The sequence below is a fragment of the Rhagoletis pomonella genome, unplaced genomic scaffold, assembly GCF_013731165.1.
Source record: "Rhagoletis pomonella isolate Grant_MI unplaced genomic scaffold, Rhpom_1.0 Rhpom_scaffold_00007, whole genome shotgun sequence".
NCBI classification, from domain to species: Eukaryota; Metazoa; Arthropoda; class Insecta; order Diptera; family Tephritidae; genus Rhagoletis; species Rhagoletis pomonella.
Genome location: NW_023458561.1, coordinates 59,781,926 through 59,798,630, shown reverse-complemented (window position 1 = coordinate 59,798,630; position 16,705 = coordinate 59,781,926). Strand labels below are relative to the sequence as shown.

General features: G+C 35.5%; 2 protein-coding genes across 3 annotated transcripts in view; one reads left to right on the top strand and one right to left on the bottom strand.

Annotated features, from left to right (window-relative positions):
* The window catches only part of LOC118743202 (UDP-glucosyltransferase 2-like), a 93,067-nt gene extending 85,922 nt beyond the window's left edge, over positions 1–7,145 (top strand). The window contains exons 1-6 of one of the 2 annotated variants that reach the window (XM_036475757.1): positions 2,739–2,769; positions 4,679–4,840; positions 4,910–5,006; positions 5,539–5,997; positions 6,070–6,548; positions 6,615–7,145. In XM_036475757.1, the coding sequence (XP_036331650.1) occupies positions 2,767–2,769; positions 4,679–4,840; positions 4,910–5,006; positions 5,539–5,997; positions 6,070–6,548; positions 6,615–7,007 (1,593 nt within the window). In that variant the 5' untranslated portion in view covers positions 2,739–2,766 and the 3' untranslated portion in view covers positions 7,008–7,145. Of the gene's footprint in view, positions 1–2,738; positions 2,770–4,678; positions 4,841–4,909; positions 5,007–5,538; positions 5,998–6,069; positions 6,549–6,614 lie in introns of those variants that run through there. The other variant, XM_036475759.1, reaches the window with a different exon arrangement.
* Positions 1–16,705, bottom strand: part of LOC118743203 (UDP-glycosyltransferase UGT5-like) — a 19,223-nt gene that overhangs the window by 866 nt on the left and 1,652 nt on the right. The gene's annotated exons all lie outside the window — the stretch shown is intronic.

Below are 16,705 nucleotides of genomic sequence, written 5' to 3'. Positions count from 1 at the left end.
ATTTGAAGTGGTACCAATTCTATCTACTGGACGTAGCTGCTCTGGTTTTAGCTGTTGTTGTATTGGCAATCGGAACTTCTGTTTTGTCACTGCGCTGGATCTTTAGAAAGCTGATAGCTGGAAAGAGCAAGCAAAAAGTGCAGTAATAAATGCTTGTGCATGTTGATACCAAGGACTAAATGTAGGTGATTTGAATAGTTGGAATTTCGAAATCTACGCCAATCTTTTGCGGCTAACTGGCTTTATCCGCTCTCACCGACTTAAATTTGTAAAACCCGCGAGTACAGCTGAACTGTGCGGCGCAGCCTCAAACATCTATGAAGGCCTTGCTGGTTTATAAATATACGAGGACCTTATTTAAAAGTGTCTACCTTTCACTTTTTTTACTTTTTTTTTAATAAATATATTCTTCTTAACCTCGAAACAAACTTTTCAAGTATAATATACATATTATGAATACGAATTTGTGTTCCTTTTTTTTATTTGGCACGACAACCGTTTCTCGGTTTGGGCCGAGACCAAAACAACTAGCCTCTGAAAAAGGTTTTAGACTCGGCTTATCAGGCAAGAAGCTCATTATCCGTGAGTTTTGCAATTAACCCCTGAAGTTATAGCAGACCGTATGCATTTGAATAAAATAATTTTTAAAAAGTGGATGTTGTAGAGTCTTCTTTCGGGTAGTAACATAGAGTAGGAGTGCCAGGTAGTTTTTATAGAAGTGGAAAAAATTATTAAAATAAATTTCTGTGCAAAATTAAAGTTTAATACATTTGTATATAGTAAAATTTCATGGGAAATATTTTCGTAGAAGATTTTAACCCATTAGCTCCCGCGTGAATGAGTCGTTTTGACCCTTAATTTCAGAAACCCTACAAAATACAATTCTTGCACAGTGTTTTTTTTTATTTTTATCCACTTTCCACTGAGAGTTTTACACGAATATTTCAGACGCTGCAATTCGTCCGTGCTCTTTATAATCTTTGAAAGAGTACTTTCACGCTATTATAATAAAGAAAGCAGGTCCTTTCTTTAAAGCCAGAAATTTTTTTTCTGAGGAATTTTACAGAGCTTATTTTTCTTTTCAGGAACTCTAGAACTATTGAAAAGCAACTGAGAACAGTTTTTTATTTGCCTTTTTGCCACATGTCTTATGCGCGATTCTGGCATACACAATTTTTGAAACAATTATTATTTTTTGTCAAAATATACAGAAGATTTTCTTTTCAAGAACTACTGAAAAGCTACTCAGAACACACCGGTACTCACTGAGACGACCTGGGGTCAGTGAAGCACCGTAGAAATACAATCCGTTACCCTCGATTGAGGGAAACCTCAGTACCACGATCCATCGCTATTGCGATGGGCTGTGCTATTGGAGAGCAGCGAGCCTTACCGCGGATCCCCCTGAGCTTAGCTGGATACAGTTCTGACAACACACAGAACAAAGATACTGGAGTAATCATTTCCAGTCGGCACCCTTGGGTAGTGGACAATTTTATCGCAGGCTACATATATGCATGTATGTATGTCTTTAAGTATGTATGAACTGAAATCTAATCAGCTGTAAGTTCAATATACAAAAGCACCTTTGATCATCAAGAATGGCAATAAAATGGTAATCTTAAAGTTTACCAAAAAGGCCAGCGGATTTTGCCCTCACCAAAATGTGCTATAGACATCAAAAAATAGTGATATAGTCAAAGTAGTCGGTTCAAACCAACCGAATATCTATGCAATTTCGAAAAAGACACATGTCTGAAAATTTCACGTATTTAAAAAAAGAAAAAAAAAACTAGTTATTTCTCATTGAGATGTGACTTTATTTTTCGGTGCTCGCCATGACCTCAACAGTGGAAGTGACACAAGGATGCGCCCCTTTTGAACTTGAAAAATACAGAGAAGCATTTAGTTTACATTCATATAACAAAATTTATTTAAAAAATTAAGTTAATTTTGAACCAAGATGGGTGATCTGATCTGGTAATGATAGAACTGTTTTGAAATGTATCGTACTCATTTAGAATACGCCGAAGAAGAATCGAAGGTGAATATTTTATTGTAATTTTCAAAAATTTCTTAAAAAAGTCAAAACTTCTTGGTATTTGCGATACGTACTCAATACTCAATAAAAAGTATCGATACTCTCTACTCGGTACTCATATCTTTCTATCACTAAATGAGCAGGCCTACAGAGTTGTGTAGATAGATAGGGCAAGGGGATGGGGATTAGGGGGATAGATATCCCCCGTGGAAACCGATGGTATATATGTAGTATTGGGTAAGTCTGACAGACAAGTACTTCCTTTGTTTTGAAGGCTGTAACATTTTTACGTTTAAGTTTGAAATATGTGTTTAAGTCAAATATTATCGACGAGTAATAGAAACTGATTGCTGCACCTTAAGAAGTACTAACTGAGCTGAGAATGTAGAAAAGATATCTGACTAACAAAATGAGCAGTAGTTAAGCCTTAAAATGCATTAGATGTAATAGTTTCAATATGCCTTTGATTGTGTGATTTTATTTAGTCCTGCTTAAATAGTTCACATCACCCCCTCGCCCGTACTCACGGCTATCTACGCCACTGGCCTACAACAGTAAAGTTAAAAATTTATCACAAAATTGCTTCTTTAAAGAAATAGTGTTTATCGCGGTCTAGTTTTAGTTTCAGAGCGCGCTGAGTAGAGGCAGGCAAATCCCAAAAATAATGAAATTCCTTTTTTTGAATTAGTGAAGAAAAATATTCACTTTGGTGGTGCTGAATAAAAATGGTGATTATAATTTTACGTGCTTGTGATTTTACTATAAATTAGCCTTAAAAAAAAAAAAATTTGTATGTTTAAATAAATTGAATTAAATGGAATTGAAATTTTGTCAAGTCTGAAGAGAATAACTTTCATTGAATACTTTTGCACTTAGCTGCCTTTCCTCGATCCACAATTTTACAAATAATACGTATGTAGGTGACTTGCATATCTGGAAAATAAATTAAAAATTACGACAGCTTCAAAGCAGAGTGGTGGAAGTAATAAAATATACTTTTTTATTTTGACCAGCTTTGGCTATATTTTTCGATTGTTTATTCGATTTTTAATATATTTTATAAAAGTCTAGCACATAGCATTTTTTAGCTGACGGTATTGTGCATTTGCTTCCATGTAAAGTATGCTCAAAGTTTTTGCTTTATATTGAAGAAAATGCCTAGCAGCGTCAGCAAACAAAAAAATTATTAAAAATCAACGCGATTGTGTAGCGTCTTGAAACTTGCACTTTATCCTACTAAATTTTAATGGGCTATAAAACTGCATACTTAAAATTTGACTAAAGTTTCTGAATAAAGCCTTGACAGTTTTAGGAGATTTTGGTAAAATTCGTTTAATTTTTTAATTTTTGTACAAAGGTTTAAATGTGGATTTATACGGTGCGTGTTATATAATGTGCTAGACTTTTATAAAACAAAAATATTAAACATCGAATAAACAAAAGGAATATATCAAAAATCATTTTATGTTTCCGCATGAGAACTCGAATTTGGACGAAGCAAAATAAACATTAAACCAGCCATCTGTTGGCCATCTTTTCGCTTCGCGCTGCAGCTACAACGATCTATGTGGCATGATTTGTGCATTTACATACAATTCACCTTATCTGTCAAAGCGAATCTGTCACGCAAAGCGAAGCAAGCGCTTTATCTGGCATCAGCTTTACAGACAGCTAGGCGGCAATTAAATACCAGGGAAATGCAATCTCTTAGCGAAATGGCTGAGACTTTCCATACGCATATTGTCTGAGTTTCTGGCCATGGCGTCATCAAGGGAACTTGCCAGTCTGAACGACTTGCTCATCATGAAACGATTGTGTCTGGTACCGATATCAGGTATACAAATTGTCATATACATACTTAGTAATAATTTGACCAGCGCTGTCTCTACTCTAAGAAGTTCAACAGCGCATTGTCTGATAGGATAACACAGGCGACGTACACTGGAACAAATACTTCCAAAGTTGTATGGACGCTGTTGAGGAGGGAACCGTTCAAGTTATTTTCTAATTAAAAAGATATAGTTAACGCGTAGCAATGTGAGTGGCGATTGCATTGATTCGTTTCTTAGAGGAATAGCACTGCTGTAAATATACAAATGTAGAATTGTCGCTTCCATAGTTGAGCGTACCGGACTCTGGTTGATGTAATTTTACTTGTTCACTAAAATTCGCCGAGCTCTTGTTATTTTGGTGGATAGTGCTTATAAAACTACGAGTACATTTTATTTTATTGGCATTTTCGATAACAAAGCAGATAACGATAGCGTTCACTAGAACGTCTTTTTGCTTATGGCTTCGTTAGAGTACCATAAACTTGGATAAATTATTATGACACACGCACGTTTATGACCGTTACTATTTAAAAATTCTTTCCAGTGTTGCCACAGTTGTGGAATATCTAACATATTTTGTGTCATTTTTCACTTCGACGACAACTATCACATATTTTAAAATCTACCACAATTTTACTGAAATTAAGTTATTATTTTAATGCGTTATTACAAGACACGAACGATAAGCCGCACGAGTGATTCGTCTGTAGCAATGTTTCTTCTTGACAAATTTTTACGTTACCATCTACCACCGTTTTTATTAATAATCTTTACCTAAATCTGCTTAACCTATGAACGTATTTAGTGTTCCAGAATTCTCGTCGGCCTACTGGCACTCGCTGTGCTGGCGGCTCAAGCTCCTTCAACATATGGCGCCAGAATACTTGCAGTCTATGCAGCTGCAGCCGTAAGTCACTTCCAGATGCATCGAGCTATGATTAGCGAGTTAGTGAAACATGGCCATGAGGTATAAGCAGCAGCCTTATCATCTTCTATTATATGTACTTAAATGTTCTTCTGGTTAATGCACCTTTAGGTCACCATGATAACCGCAATTACGCTGGAGCCACTCAAATTGGGCAGCAACTACAGTGAAATACTCATTGAACCAGAGTTTGATGGCTGGGAGATCGGTAAAATTTTATGGCCTATTCAATCTTTAATTTTTATACTACATGCATGCATATATGTATGTACATTAGGGTGGTCCTTAAAAAAATCAAATGAACGATTTTTTTCAGTCTCACCCCCTCTATCGGTAATACCACGACCACATATATCACATATAAATTTCTTCCCCGATTGGAGTCAGTTAAGGCGTGGCACAAAGGGGTCAAAGGCCAGATGCCTCTATGGACTCAAAAAATTAAATATATGTATATATTTTCCATTTAATACCCTAAATCGATACTACTGAAGTTGAAGATATCACACATAATCATTGGTCCCGATCGGAGTCGGTTAAGACGTCTTCATAGGGTATTCTAAAATTTGACCCCTGTGCGACACGCCTTAACCGACTTCAATCGGGACCAACATTTATATGCGATATTTTCGACAATAGTAGCAGGGCAGGCTTAGGAAATCTGATATAAAAATTTGCTTCCTACATTTAAGGATCACCCTAATGTACATACATACAAATTTCATATAACCTCGTTTCAGTTAAGGAAATGACCGGAAAAAATACTAGCTTAGAAATAAAAAATAGTTTATCAACTTATTTTGAAATCGTAAAGTATGTAACTGTGCTAAATGTCGAACACGTTTTAAAGCAACCAAAAGTGCTGGAAATTATTAATGCCAAACAAACTGAAGGCGTTTACGATCTGCTACTGGTAGAGCAATTGCATCAAGAAGCCTTTCTCGCCTTGGCCCACGTCTATAAAATACCCGTTGTCAGTTCAGCCACATTTGCGCAACAAAACTATATGAGCCAAATGTTCGGCCATGTGACACCTTGGTCGTATGTGCCTATGGAATTTCTGCCACTAACAGATCGCATGAGCTTTTGGGAACGCGCCCTTAATAGCTTTTGCTCACTTCGCCTTGATTTATTCCGTGAATTTGAGTATTTTCCGAAAATGGACGCGCTTGTGCAGAAATACTTTGGACATTTGCCAAGTAAGACATATTCGATTGATCATCATTAGATTAGTTATCTCACTACTGTTATAATTTTCTGACTTTTCACAGTTGAATTCCCCAGTATTTCGGCGATGGAGAAGAATCACTCTGCTATATTAATCAATAACTACACACCATTAGCGTTCGCTGAACCTAAAATGGACAACATGATTTTTGTCGGCGGTTTGCACATCAATCCACCAAAGCCACTACCCACCGATTTGCAGAAATTCTTAGATGACGCAGAACATGGTGCTATTTACTTCAGCTTTGGTACCGTAGTCAAAGCCAAGGGCATGCCAATAGAAAAGCTAAATTTATTCCTCGATGCTTTTCGTCAGCTAAAACAACGCGTTCTATGGAAATTCGAAAACGAAAGCATACCAAATTTACCATCCAATGTTTTGATTAAAAAGTGGCTGCCACAAAACGACATCTTAGCGCACCCTAACGCTCGCGCTTTTATATCTCACGGAGGGCTGTTTGGTTTACAAGAAACCGTGTATCATGGTGTCCCGGTGGTAGGCATGCCCTTCTTCTTCGATCAGGTGAACTGAATATGAGCAAAAAAAACAAATACACTTTTGTTTTAATAATCTTCTTTTCTTCACCAGCATATAAATATGAAGAAAGCTGAGGCTGCTGGATTTGCCGTTACTTTGGATTACCATACGCTCACACATGATGATTTCAGAAGCGGTCTGAATGAGGTGCTCTTCAATCCCAAATACCGGGATACTGCTAAACGGTTCTCGCGCATTTTCCGCGACCGTCCCATGGGTCCGCGCGAGACTTTAATCTATTGGATCGACTATGTGATACGCCACAATGGAGCGCGTCATTTGCGCGCAGCTGGTATGGATTTGAAGTGGTACCAATTCTATTTACTGGATGTTGCTGCTGTAGTTCTGGTCGCGGTTTTGGTAACATTCGCAGTTTCTGTTTTTACAATGCGCTGGATCTTGCGAAAGATAAGAGGTGGCAAGGGTAAACAAAAAGTGCAGTAAACATAAAAATAACAATGCAAGAACAAAAAACACGCAACAAAGAAGGCTTGCGAAAGTCTTTCGATAAGTTATGATTTACATCTATTTCTTAATAAGATAGCTACTTATATTCAAATACATATTTTGTAAGAAGAAAACCAGTTGTTTATTTGGTTTTACTGGATTTTGGAATTACTTTCGATTTTACAGCTGAGAGAAGCTAGGGATGTCGGAAAAACATCGATGATGATGATAATGTTTTGCTTCGATGCATCGACAATTTTCCACTCGATGTATCAATGTTTTTTGAAAACTGACATCTCTAGTACCTTGAACCGTCGTTCCAGTTTTTCAATTGTACAAAAAAGAGAAGTCACTTTGACCAAAAAAATTTACTCTCTTATAACTCCGAAGAATTTTTTGCTTTTATATGATACCCGTACTGTTATCCTACATGGCACTGAATTTTTTAAATAATTTTTTGAAATAACCATATTTTTGAAATTACAATCTCATTTTAAAACAAGTAAGAAAGTCTAAGTTCGGGCGGAGCCGAACATTAAATACCCGGCGCAAGTATTAAATATATGTTTTTCACCTTTCCGAAAGCTACCGCTACATAGTAAGCCGGGGTGTATACATTTTAAGTAAATTAGCGTCCTTAAATTTCGAAATATTGAAATTTCAAGCATTTCTGAAATCTACCGTTATAAGAAAAGCGGCCTCAATTTTAGCCCGATTTCAACAATTTTCAACGGTTTGCTTTTATGTGGCCAGCACAATAACCATACCGAGTTTGGTACAAATTGCTAGAACGGTTAGCGAGATACATATATGTAATCAAAAGTGGGCGGCGCAACGCCCATTTTCCAAAATTTTACCATAAACGTATTTCTTGGTAAAGAATTGTTGAAAACGTCAATTTTGAATAAATTAGCTTCAATATTTACTGATTTATCGAAGATTTTGTATTTCTCTAAATTACCGTTATATGGGATGTGGGCGTGGTTATTCTCCGATTTTCAAAATATTCGGCCATTTCGTACGTTATACCAAGGCCAATAACTGTGCCAAGTTTGGAAGAAATTGGTGTAGCGGTTACCAAGATATAGACATGTAACCATAAGTGGGCGTGGCTACGCCCATTTGCCAAAATTTTGTAATATTCTTATTTTTCGTCTAAAACTCATTGCAAATATCAATTTTGAGTGAATTATCTTCAGTAGTTACTAAAATATCGCAGTTTTCGTTTTTCTGAAAATTACCGTTATATGGGAGGTAGGCGTGGTTATTGTCCGATTTTTAAAATTTTCAGCCATTTAGTATGCTGTACTAAGGCCAATAACTGTGCCAAGTTTGGAAGAAATTGGTGTAGCGGTTACCAAGATATACACATGTAACCATAAGTGGGCGTGGCTACGCCCATTTTCCAAAAATTTATAAAATTCATGTTTTCCGTCTGAAACTCATTGTAAGTATCAATTTTGAGTGAATTATCTTCAGTAGTTACTAAAATATCGCAGTTTTCGTATTTCTTAAAATTACCGTTATATGGGAGGTAGGCGTGGTTATTGTCCGATTTCGCCCATTTTCAATACCATCCGTCCTACGCCCAAAAGAAGTTCACGTATCAAGTTTCGTTAAGATATCTCAATTTTTACTCGAGTTATCGTGTGCACAGACGGACAGACGGACGGACGGACGGACGGACAGACAGTCACCGCTTAATCGATTTCTCTTTTCATTCTGATCATTTATGTATACATTTGTCTATATCTATTTGGATTCGTTTTGCCTGTTACAAACAACCGTTATGTGAACAAAGTTATAATACCCTTGTGCACAAGTGCGCTCGGGTATAAATATACTGACGTCAGAGAGAAAAACTAAGTGCGCAGTTTTACTATAATTTACCCATATTTTCGCGAATATATTCATTTTGGTGTTTGTAAAATTTACTGTCGCACGATGTCCGACATCATTGTAAATGTATTAAAACCTACATAAATACTTCATCAAAAGATTTTTTGATTTTTGCTCAGGCAACTGGGCCTTTCACATACACGCAGAAAACTTTTATTCTCACCTTTTTTAACATAAAATGCCAAATCCTACTTTAATTTTTAGCCATTTAAAACTTGCACTTTATTCTAGTAGAATTCAATGGACTACAAAACTGCATACTCAAAATCTTTCTAAGAAATCAACTAAAAAAGCTCAAAATTTTTACGAAAGTTTGTTAATTTTTTTTAAATATTTCTAGGGCTGCCAAAATTTTCAGTACGTTTTTATCCAAAGCAAAGTTATAGATCTAAGTATCATATAATAGTTTAAAACGCCAGAGTACTTGTTTTTAACAATATATAACAATATATAAATAAAATATAGTTCATAAAAAATAAAAGTGTAATTCACTTTAACATAAGTGTACACATTATTGTACACAGAAGCCAATAAATAATTTTATATATATGACATTTTTGAATAGCAGTAATGAGATCCTTTCCATCTTCAGTGTTTAAATAGTCAACAAATTCTATACACTTTATTTTAAAATTACTTTTAATTTGAAGTTCACTTTAAAAAATTTTCTCTCTCCGCCTGGAAGCAAACTTTATACTTAAATACTTAAGATCCTCTCAGTTGCTTCGTTTGAGTGAAAAATTACAAAAAAAGGGAACAGTCCAGCGCCTTCGTCTTGGTCTGCAGGCTGTATCGGAGATACAGCCGCTAAATTTAAACGTAGAATACGTGGTATGGCTTAGAGCACATCCAAGTCAAAAACGAAAGCACACACTAATAAAAAAATATCGATGACAAAAGCGATAATTATATCGATAGTAAAATCGATAAAAACACCGATAATAAAATCAATAAAAATATCGATAGCAAAATCGATAAAAATATCGATAACAAAATTGATAAAAATATCCATAAAGATATCAATAAAGAAAATGATAAAATCGATTTCAAAATCTAAAAAAATCGATCATAAAATAGAATATCGATAGCAAAATCGACTAAAATATCGATAACTAAATCGATAAAAAATGTCGTTCATTATATCGATAATTTCCGAAAATAACGATAGCAAAATCAATAACAATATCGATAAAAATTTCGATAACAAAATCGATAAAAATATATCGATAACAAAACCGATAAAATATTGATAAGTCCCGAGAATTGCGAAAATCTCTAAAATCCCGAAATAGTCCCCAGATTGAGTCTCTGTCTATGTCCTTTTCTCTATAATTACCTTTATTTTAATCTATTTTCCTCTTTCTTCATCTTTACATTTATCGGTATCCTCATCCCCATGTTTTTCTTTGTATTTGTCTTTGCTTTTACATTTATGTGTATCATATTCTTCATCTACATATTTCCCTTCACCTTTGCCTTTTATAAATATTCCGCCATCTGTTATTCAAAAGCCTAAATACCTACAAACACATACGTTTTGTCTCCTTCTCTCACTTGCGACGCATGCACATGTTTGCAAAATGATGATGAAGTTATTTTGTATGGAAAATTTTTTATTTAGTTCTCGTGCAATAAGCGGTTTCGTAAAGCTCTAAAAATTTCAACTACAACATTTGAGCATAGCCTCTATATCGAAACGTAAGACGTATTCTACGTCCAAAAAGAGCGGCGGCGGCGTGGCGGCGTATACGTCTAATCCACATGTATGCCGGTGAAGCTATCCTTGCAGGTAAATCGCGAACTAGTGAATCAAATTTCTAGTTCCGCACTTGATCTTTATCGCCAAAAACGAACCAGTGCGATTTTAACTAGATCCCAACCAGTCCAAAATCGGCGAAATGTGGTACTTTAAAAAAAACTATTTTATTCCACTTTTTTCATTAGAAACCTATATCTAAGATGACGAATTTAGAACTGGTTCGTAATTGTTAAAAAAAGCGATACAGAATGACCTGGATCTTATCTGTCGAATTTAGAACTACAAAGTTCGGAACTGTCGGCAAAGGGATGCAGCGAGTATTCGTTTACTTTACATAGAAATGTGTTTGGCGGGTTTTTTCGTTCAAATACGCTTTAATTCTGCACTTCGCAGATTCTTTTTCATAGTTTGGTAATATAAAATTTGTGTTACATTTTAACATCGGGATCGCCTGGAATCTAATCAATAACAGCGAGCACCTCTGCAAACTCAGCTACAGCCAAGTGTTTGTAAACGTAAATTTCTTACAAGCATTAAAAAAAATTGTATTTCAGATTGAAAGCACATTTTCATTTAGAACTGTGGGTAATTGACACTGCCTAGGACATCGCCATGTTAAATTCGCCAGTTGTTTGCATGCAATAGAGATTTATAGCGAACCAGTACTGGTTCTAAATGTCCTAGAAGCGCATCAGTTCAGAACTAGAGATTTTCCCCACAGGGAAATCAAATAAAATAAAACAAAACTTTGCGAAATAAGAGCAATCATACAATTCCATACTTGCGTAAACAAGTCTAATCTTTACAATAAAATATTGTCTGCACGCTTAGTTTTGTAGCATTTAACGACAAGCGGACGGGAAAAAGTGATCCTTCGGAATTCCATCATATTTGTTAGGTAATTGTACTCATGCTAGGTATGAAAGTATGCACAAAATTTTTCATTTATTAATAGGCAATTTTATGGTTTGTGGCAGGGTTGGCGAACCAGAGGCGCGCGTGCTACGCAACATAATAATTTTGATACAGAATTAATTGAGGACTCAATTGCTCAATTACTAGTACATAGTAGTACTAGTTACTACCTATTCGGAACAATTTATTTTTTCATTTAAATTGGAAATCAAAGCAGAAAGCAAAAAATACAGACAGTAACCAACAAAATCCACAGAATACAATCGATTCTTGAGTTCCAGTGCATCATTTCGCCACCCTTTTATACCAAAACCCAGAATACCATGCGTACACGGAAACCACATATTTTATAAATTCAATTGCATAAATGTAGAGTTAAGTCAAGTACAAAAAAAAACTTTCCAACTCTATTTCCGAAATTTTTAATTTTTCCACATTCATGTTTCTGGTATACGGCGTTACGGGCTTCTGAAGAATAGTCAGAATTAAAATTATGTTTTTTTTTTTGAAGTAGGTTTTCGTACCGAAAAAAAGTTTCACAAAAATATAGCCTTTGGTGCAATTATAATACCCTATATTTAATTAATATAAAAAGTCATAGAGTGAAAATAAACGAGAAAAGCCAAGAAACCTGTGGATCAGTTCGGTATCTCATCATCTCTAAAAAATGTTTTTATCACCGAGAAGAAATTGCCGAGTAATGCCTGGCAAAAGAGATTTTACTAACTTTACGTGAAGTTCAAATACCAACGTTAAAGTAAGTTTCAAAACGTGTTTTACTTTAAGACCAAAACAGTAAAATAATTTTAATCGGCATTTAATAATTATTTTATGATTTTTAATTTTTTCATTCCAAGATTTTTATTTATTATAATTTAAACTTTTATAATTTAAACTTTTTCGTTTAGAAAAAAAATATTACTGAGTTTTATTTTTCCACTTAGAAACCCATACAGATGCAACCAACCGAAACTTTGACCTCAGACTCATTCTTTCCGTTATGGTGTCGCTACCTCTGAAAATATACACACATCGGAATTAACGCCACTATAGCATTTGAGTTTTTAGAATAAACATTACTATTAAGTGAAAAAATAAAAAGCAAATATTTAATTTATTGTTATTTTCAATTTGTATTGGCTAAACTCGAAAAATATAAATATTTTATAATTATAACAGAATATACAAAGAAACATATATGGGTGCGATCGAGTGTTTTTTGTGGCGCTTGGAACATTTTGATAGTTTAGATTAAAATTTAAAAAAATAATGATTATTTTCCGTCCCTGGTTTGCAACTACCACCAAACTTGAAATCTAATGTTGGATGATGGAGACTTTACAGCTGGAACTTTTTTCTTATGGAAATTGCCTACGCAAGATGATGAGTCTCAATCCAACGCAGACGTGTCCTTTAATGACTGCAAAAACACCCCCAATCAGCTACCAATAACGAAAACAATCAGCACATATGTATGTAGCATGAGTATATAATTCAACTACAAATTTCGTTGCCAATTAAAGCATGCTAAAATGTGTATGAAGAACTAACCGCTGATTTGTATGAATTATTATTACTAATATCAATAATAATTTTCGTTTGTTATCGCAATAAATGGCACCTATATCAAACATAATTTGCAATTTTACCACATAATTTTAAAACGAAAATCTTATCCTACCACACTGATAAGTAGGAACTCTAAAAAATGATTAGAAATTAAATATTAGACAGTCGAAGTATTATTGTTTCAGTGCAAAAATATAGTTTTCAGTGCGCGGTTGTGGGCCGCAGCAGCAAAAGCTAGAGAGGTGGCGTTAATCGGTGAACAAATATGTATTTGAAGAATCAAAAAATTATTTGCAGTGATAAACAATATGGGTAAATATGTACAAAAATGCGTATAAAAAATAAATCAAAATGTTTGTAATCAATAACACATCTTTTTAGAGTTAAAAAATTTTAGTTTTCCTCTTAGTATTGCCTGGACTGTTGATTCTAGCACCTAACACTGATGGCGCCAAAATACTCGCGGTCTACATAATGCCAGCTAGAAGTCACTACCAGATGCATCGAACCCGGATTAGCGAGTTGTTGAAACATGGCCATCAGGTAAATGCAGCCTTTTCCAAACACAGATTTTTACGCAGTTTTTTTACGAAGTTAAATGCATTTATTGTTAATCCACCATTAGGTCACCATTGTAGCCGCTCTCGTACTTGAGCCGCCTTTCTTGCCTTGGCTCACATCTATAAAATACCTGCCGTCAGCTCTGCCACATATACGCAACAAAACTACTTGAGTCAGATGTTTGGCATAATTTCGCCTTGGTAGTAGCGAGGCTCTAATGCCTCTACTATTTACGCACTGCGCATACCAAAAATAGATGCGCTTGTTGAAAAATACTTTACACATTTGCCAAGTAAGGAATATTCAAATTTAACTACCAATATAGCTAATATGAATATTAATAATGGTATATTACTAGTTATGTATTATCAATATTGAGCACAATTATTATTATAATCAAAAGCATTTAAGACGTGAATTTGAAGTAGTAATATTGGTAAAAATTTTTTGCACAACTATTTCCTAAAATATGTAGGTACCAAATTTGAATCAAATCTTCTCATAAATACAAATTTTCTAAATATTTCTACTCCAGCGCCATCACGCGAGTCAAAAAATAAGTATGCCACCAACTTGCTTTTCATAAACGCATAGTTTTACAAAAAAAAACAGCTTGGAATTGAGCATAAAGTTTTATTCAATTACAACATTACTGGAAATAAATGAACTTTATAAAAGGTTTATAAATTGAAAAAGGTATGAAAACGTCAATTTATAAAGCTCTTTAAAACCACTTTATTTTTTATAAATAATGCCATAAATACATAAATGAAAAACGAGTGTTTTTTAAGAAATAAAAACGGACGTTTTGTGTGGAGTTTAATTATCTTTAACCAAACAAAAAAAATCTAAAATCGAATGAAAATTTCGGACTGAAAATCAATTTGTCCTAAGGCAGTTTTTTGACCCACTGTGAGGCGTACGGACAGACAGACAGACAGACCTAGCTTAATAGATTTCCCTTTTCATTCTCAACATTTTGGTGCATATATGCATGTACTTCAGGGTGCTTTTTTCGCGAATATTTTTTTTTTCACTCCCACCTCGAAATTTTATGGGAAATACCGACCGAGGCGTGCAAAGATTTCCCGTTTAAAATACTCGTGAACTTTGATTATTTTTTCTTCAAAATTCTTCAGCTCAGAAACATTTTATGGTATAATCTCTACCGTTGTAGAGCGCATACAGCTTATCGTTAAATCGCCTGCGATATTCGCCATCGCGAACACGCAAAGGCCCGTAAATCTTGCGCAGAATCTTTCTCTCGTCCATGCCTCCACGCTATACACTAGCAAGAATGATGAATACAAGATTGCGCCGATCAGAGAGGATTTTTGAGAATAACTTTTGTGTGACGTCACACTGGTGCACTTGCGAGAGAGAAATGCCAAAACGTGAGCAAGAATGGAAGAAGAAGAAAAAATGTTGCATGGAAAACGTAAACAAGTTGCACCAGTGTGACGTCATGCAAACAACGATTCTGTCAAATTCGTTAAGAGAGGAATAGCGGTCCGAGATCGGCGCAACCTTTGTATTCTCTCAATCGTGATACACTAGCACAGTCATGATGAGTGACCTATAGAGAGTAATTTTTGTGCGACGAGAGAGGACTTTACTTCTCAATTGTCTACTCAGTCCAAAGTAGCCCTTGTTGGCAACAGTGATTCTCCATAGCATTTCAAGGCTGACATTATTATTGGTGTTAATGCCGGTACCAAAATAAACGAAGTTGCCTACGTTTTCAAACTTGTAACTGACAACAGTGGCGTGGGTGCGAAAATGCGTATTCTCTGACTGTTTGTTTGATGACAGGAGATACTTCGTCTTGTCCTCGTTCACCACCAGATCCATTCGCTTTGCTTCTCTATGTAATTCCGAGAAGGCAGAACAGACGTAGCCCTTGTTTTTAACGATAATGTCGATATCGTCGGCATACGCCAGCAATTGTACGCTCCTGTGAAGTATTGTGCCAGAGCTATTCAGTTTTGCGGCTATTATGATCTTCTCCTACGTCAAATTAAAGAAATCACACGAAAGGAGTCACCTTGTCTGAAACCTCGTTTTTTATCAAACGGCTCGGAGAGGTCCTATCCCATTCTGATGGAGCTGGTGATATTGCTCAATGTCATTTTACACAGCCGTATTTGTTTCTAAAATCAGTGGCATTAAAAAAAATCTTAGTTTTACCCCACGTCTCCACCTTCTACAGATTCTGTTAGACTGCAAATTTCCACTGTTAAACCATATCTGTCTTGCCGAATTTCTTACCAACTCTGCCTCAACATCAGCTGTCATTTCGTAGTTTGACAACTCAGTTTTCATTTTACCGCGCCATCTACTTTGGGCGCAAATCGATTTGATTGGGGTATCAATCCTTTTGAGAGTGGTATGTTATGACAGCCGCTGTGGTGTAGTGGTAAGCAGTGCGCGCTTCCACTCCGCAACGCCTGGGTTCAAGCCCTGGTCAAAGCAACATCGCAAAAAAAATATAGAAAGAAGGTTTTTTCTTAACAGCGGTCGTCCCTCGGCAGGCAATGGCAAACCTCCGAGTGTATTTCTGCCATGAAAAACAGCTTCTCATAAAAATACAATCGCCGTTCGGAGTCGGCGTAAAACTGTAGGTCCCTCCGCTTTGTGTGACAACATCAAGGCGCACGCCACAAATCGGAGGAGAAGCTCGGCCAAACACTAACATATGTGTAAGCGCCAATCTATTATTATTATTATTATTATTATTATGTTATGACAGCAGTTACCCACATGAGAAAACGGGACAAAGTTAAAACAGAAATTTGACAGATGTTAAGACACATTTAGTAGAAAATGGGGGCGTGGGGTTAGATAAATTGGCAGTTGATTTGACAGCTGTCAATAGTCAAACTATAAATTATATTGCATACGCGGATTAAGCATGATAATAATAGTTGCGTTCCCTAACTCGTAAGAAGAGCTCAATCAAGTTAGCGGCGCTAAAATGAAAAAATGAAGAAAA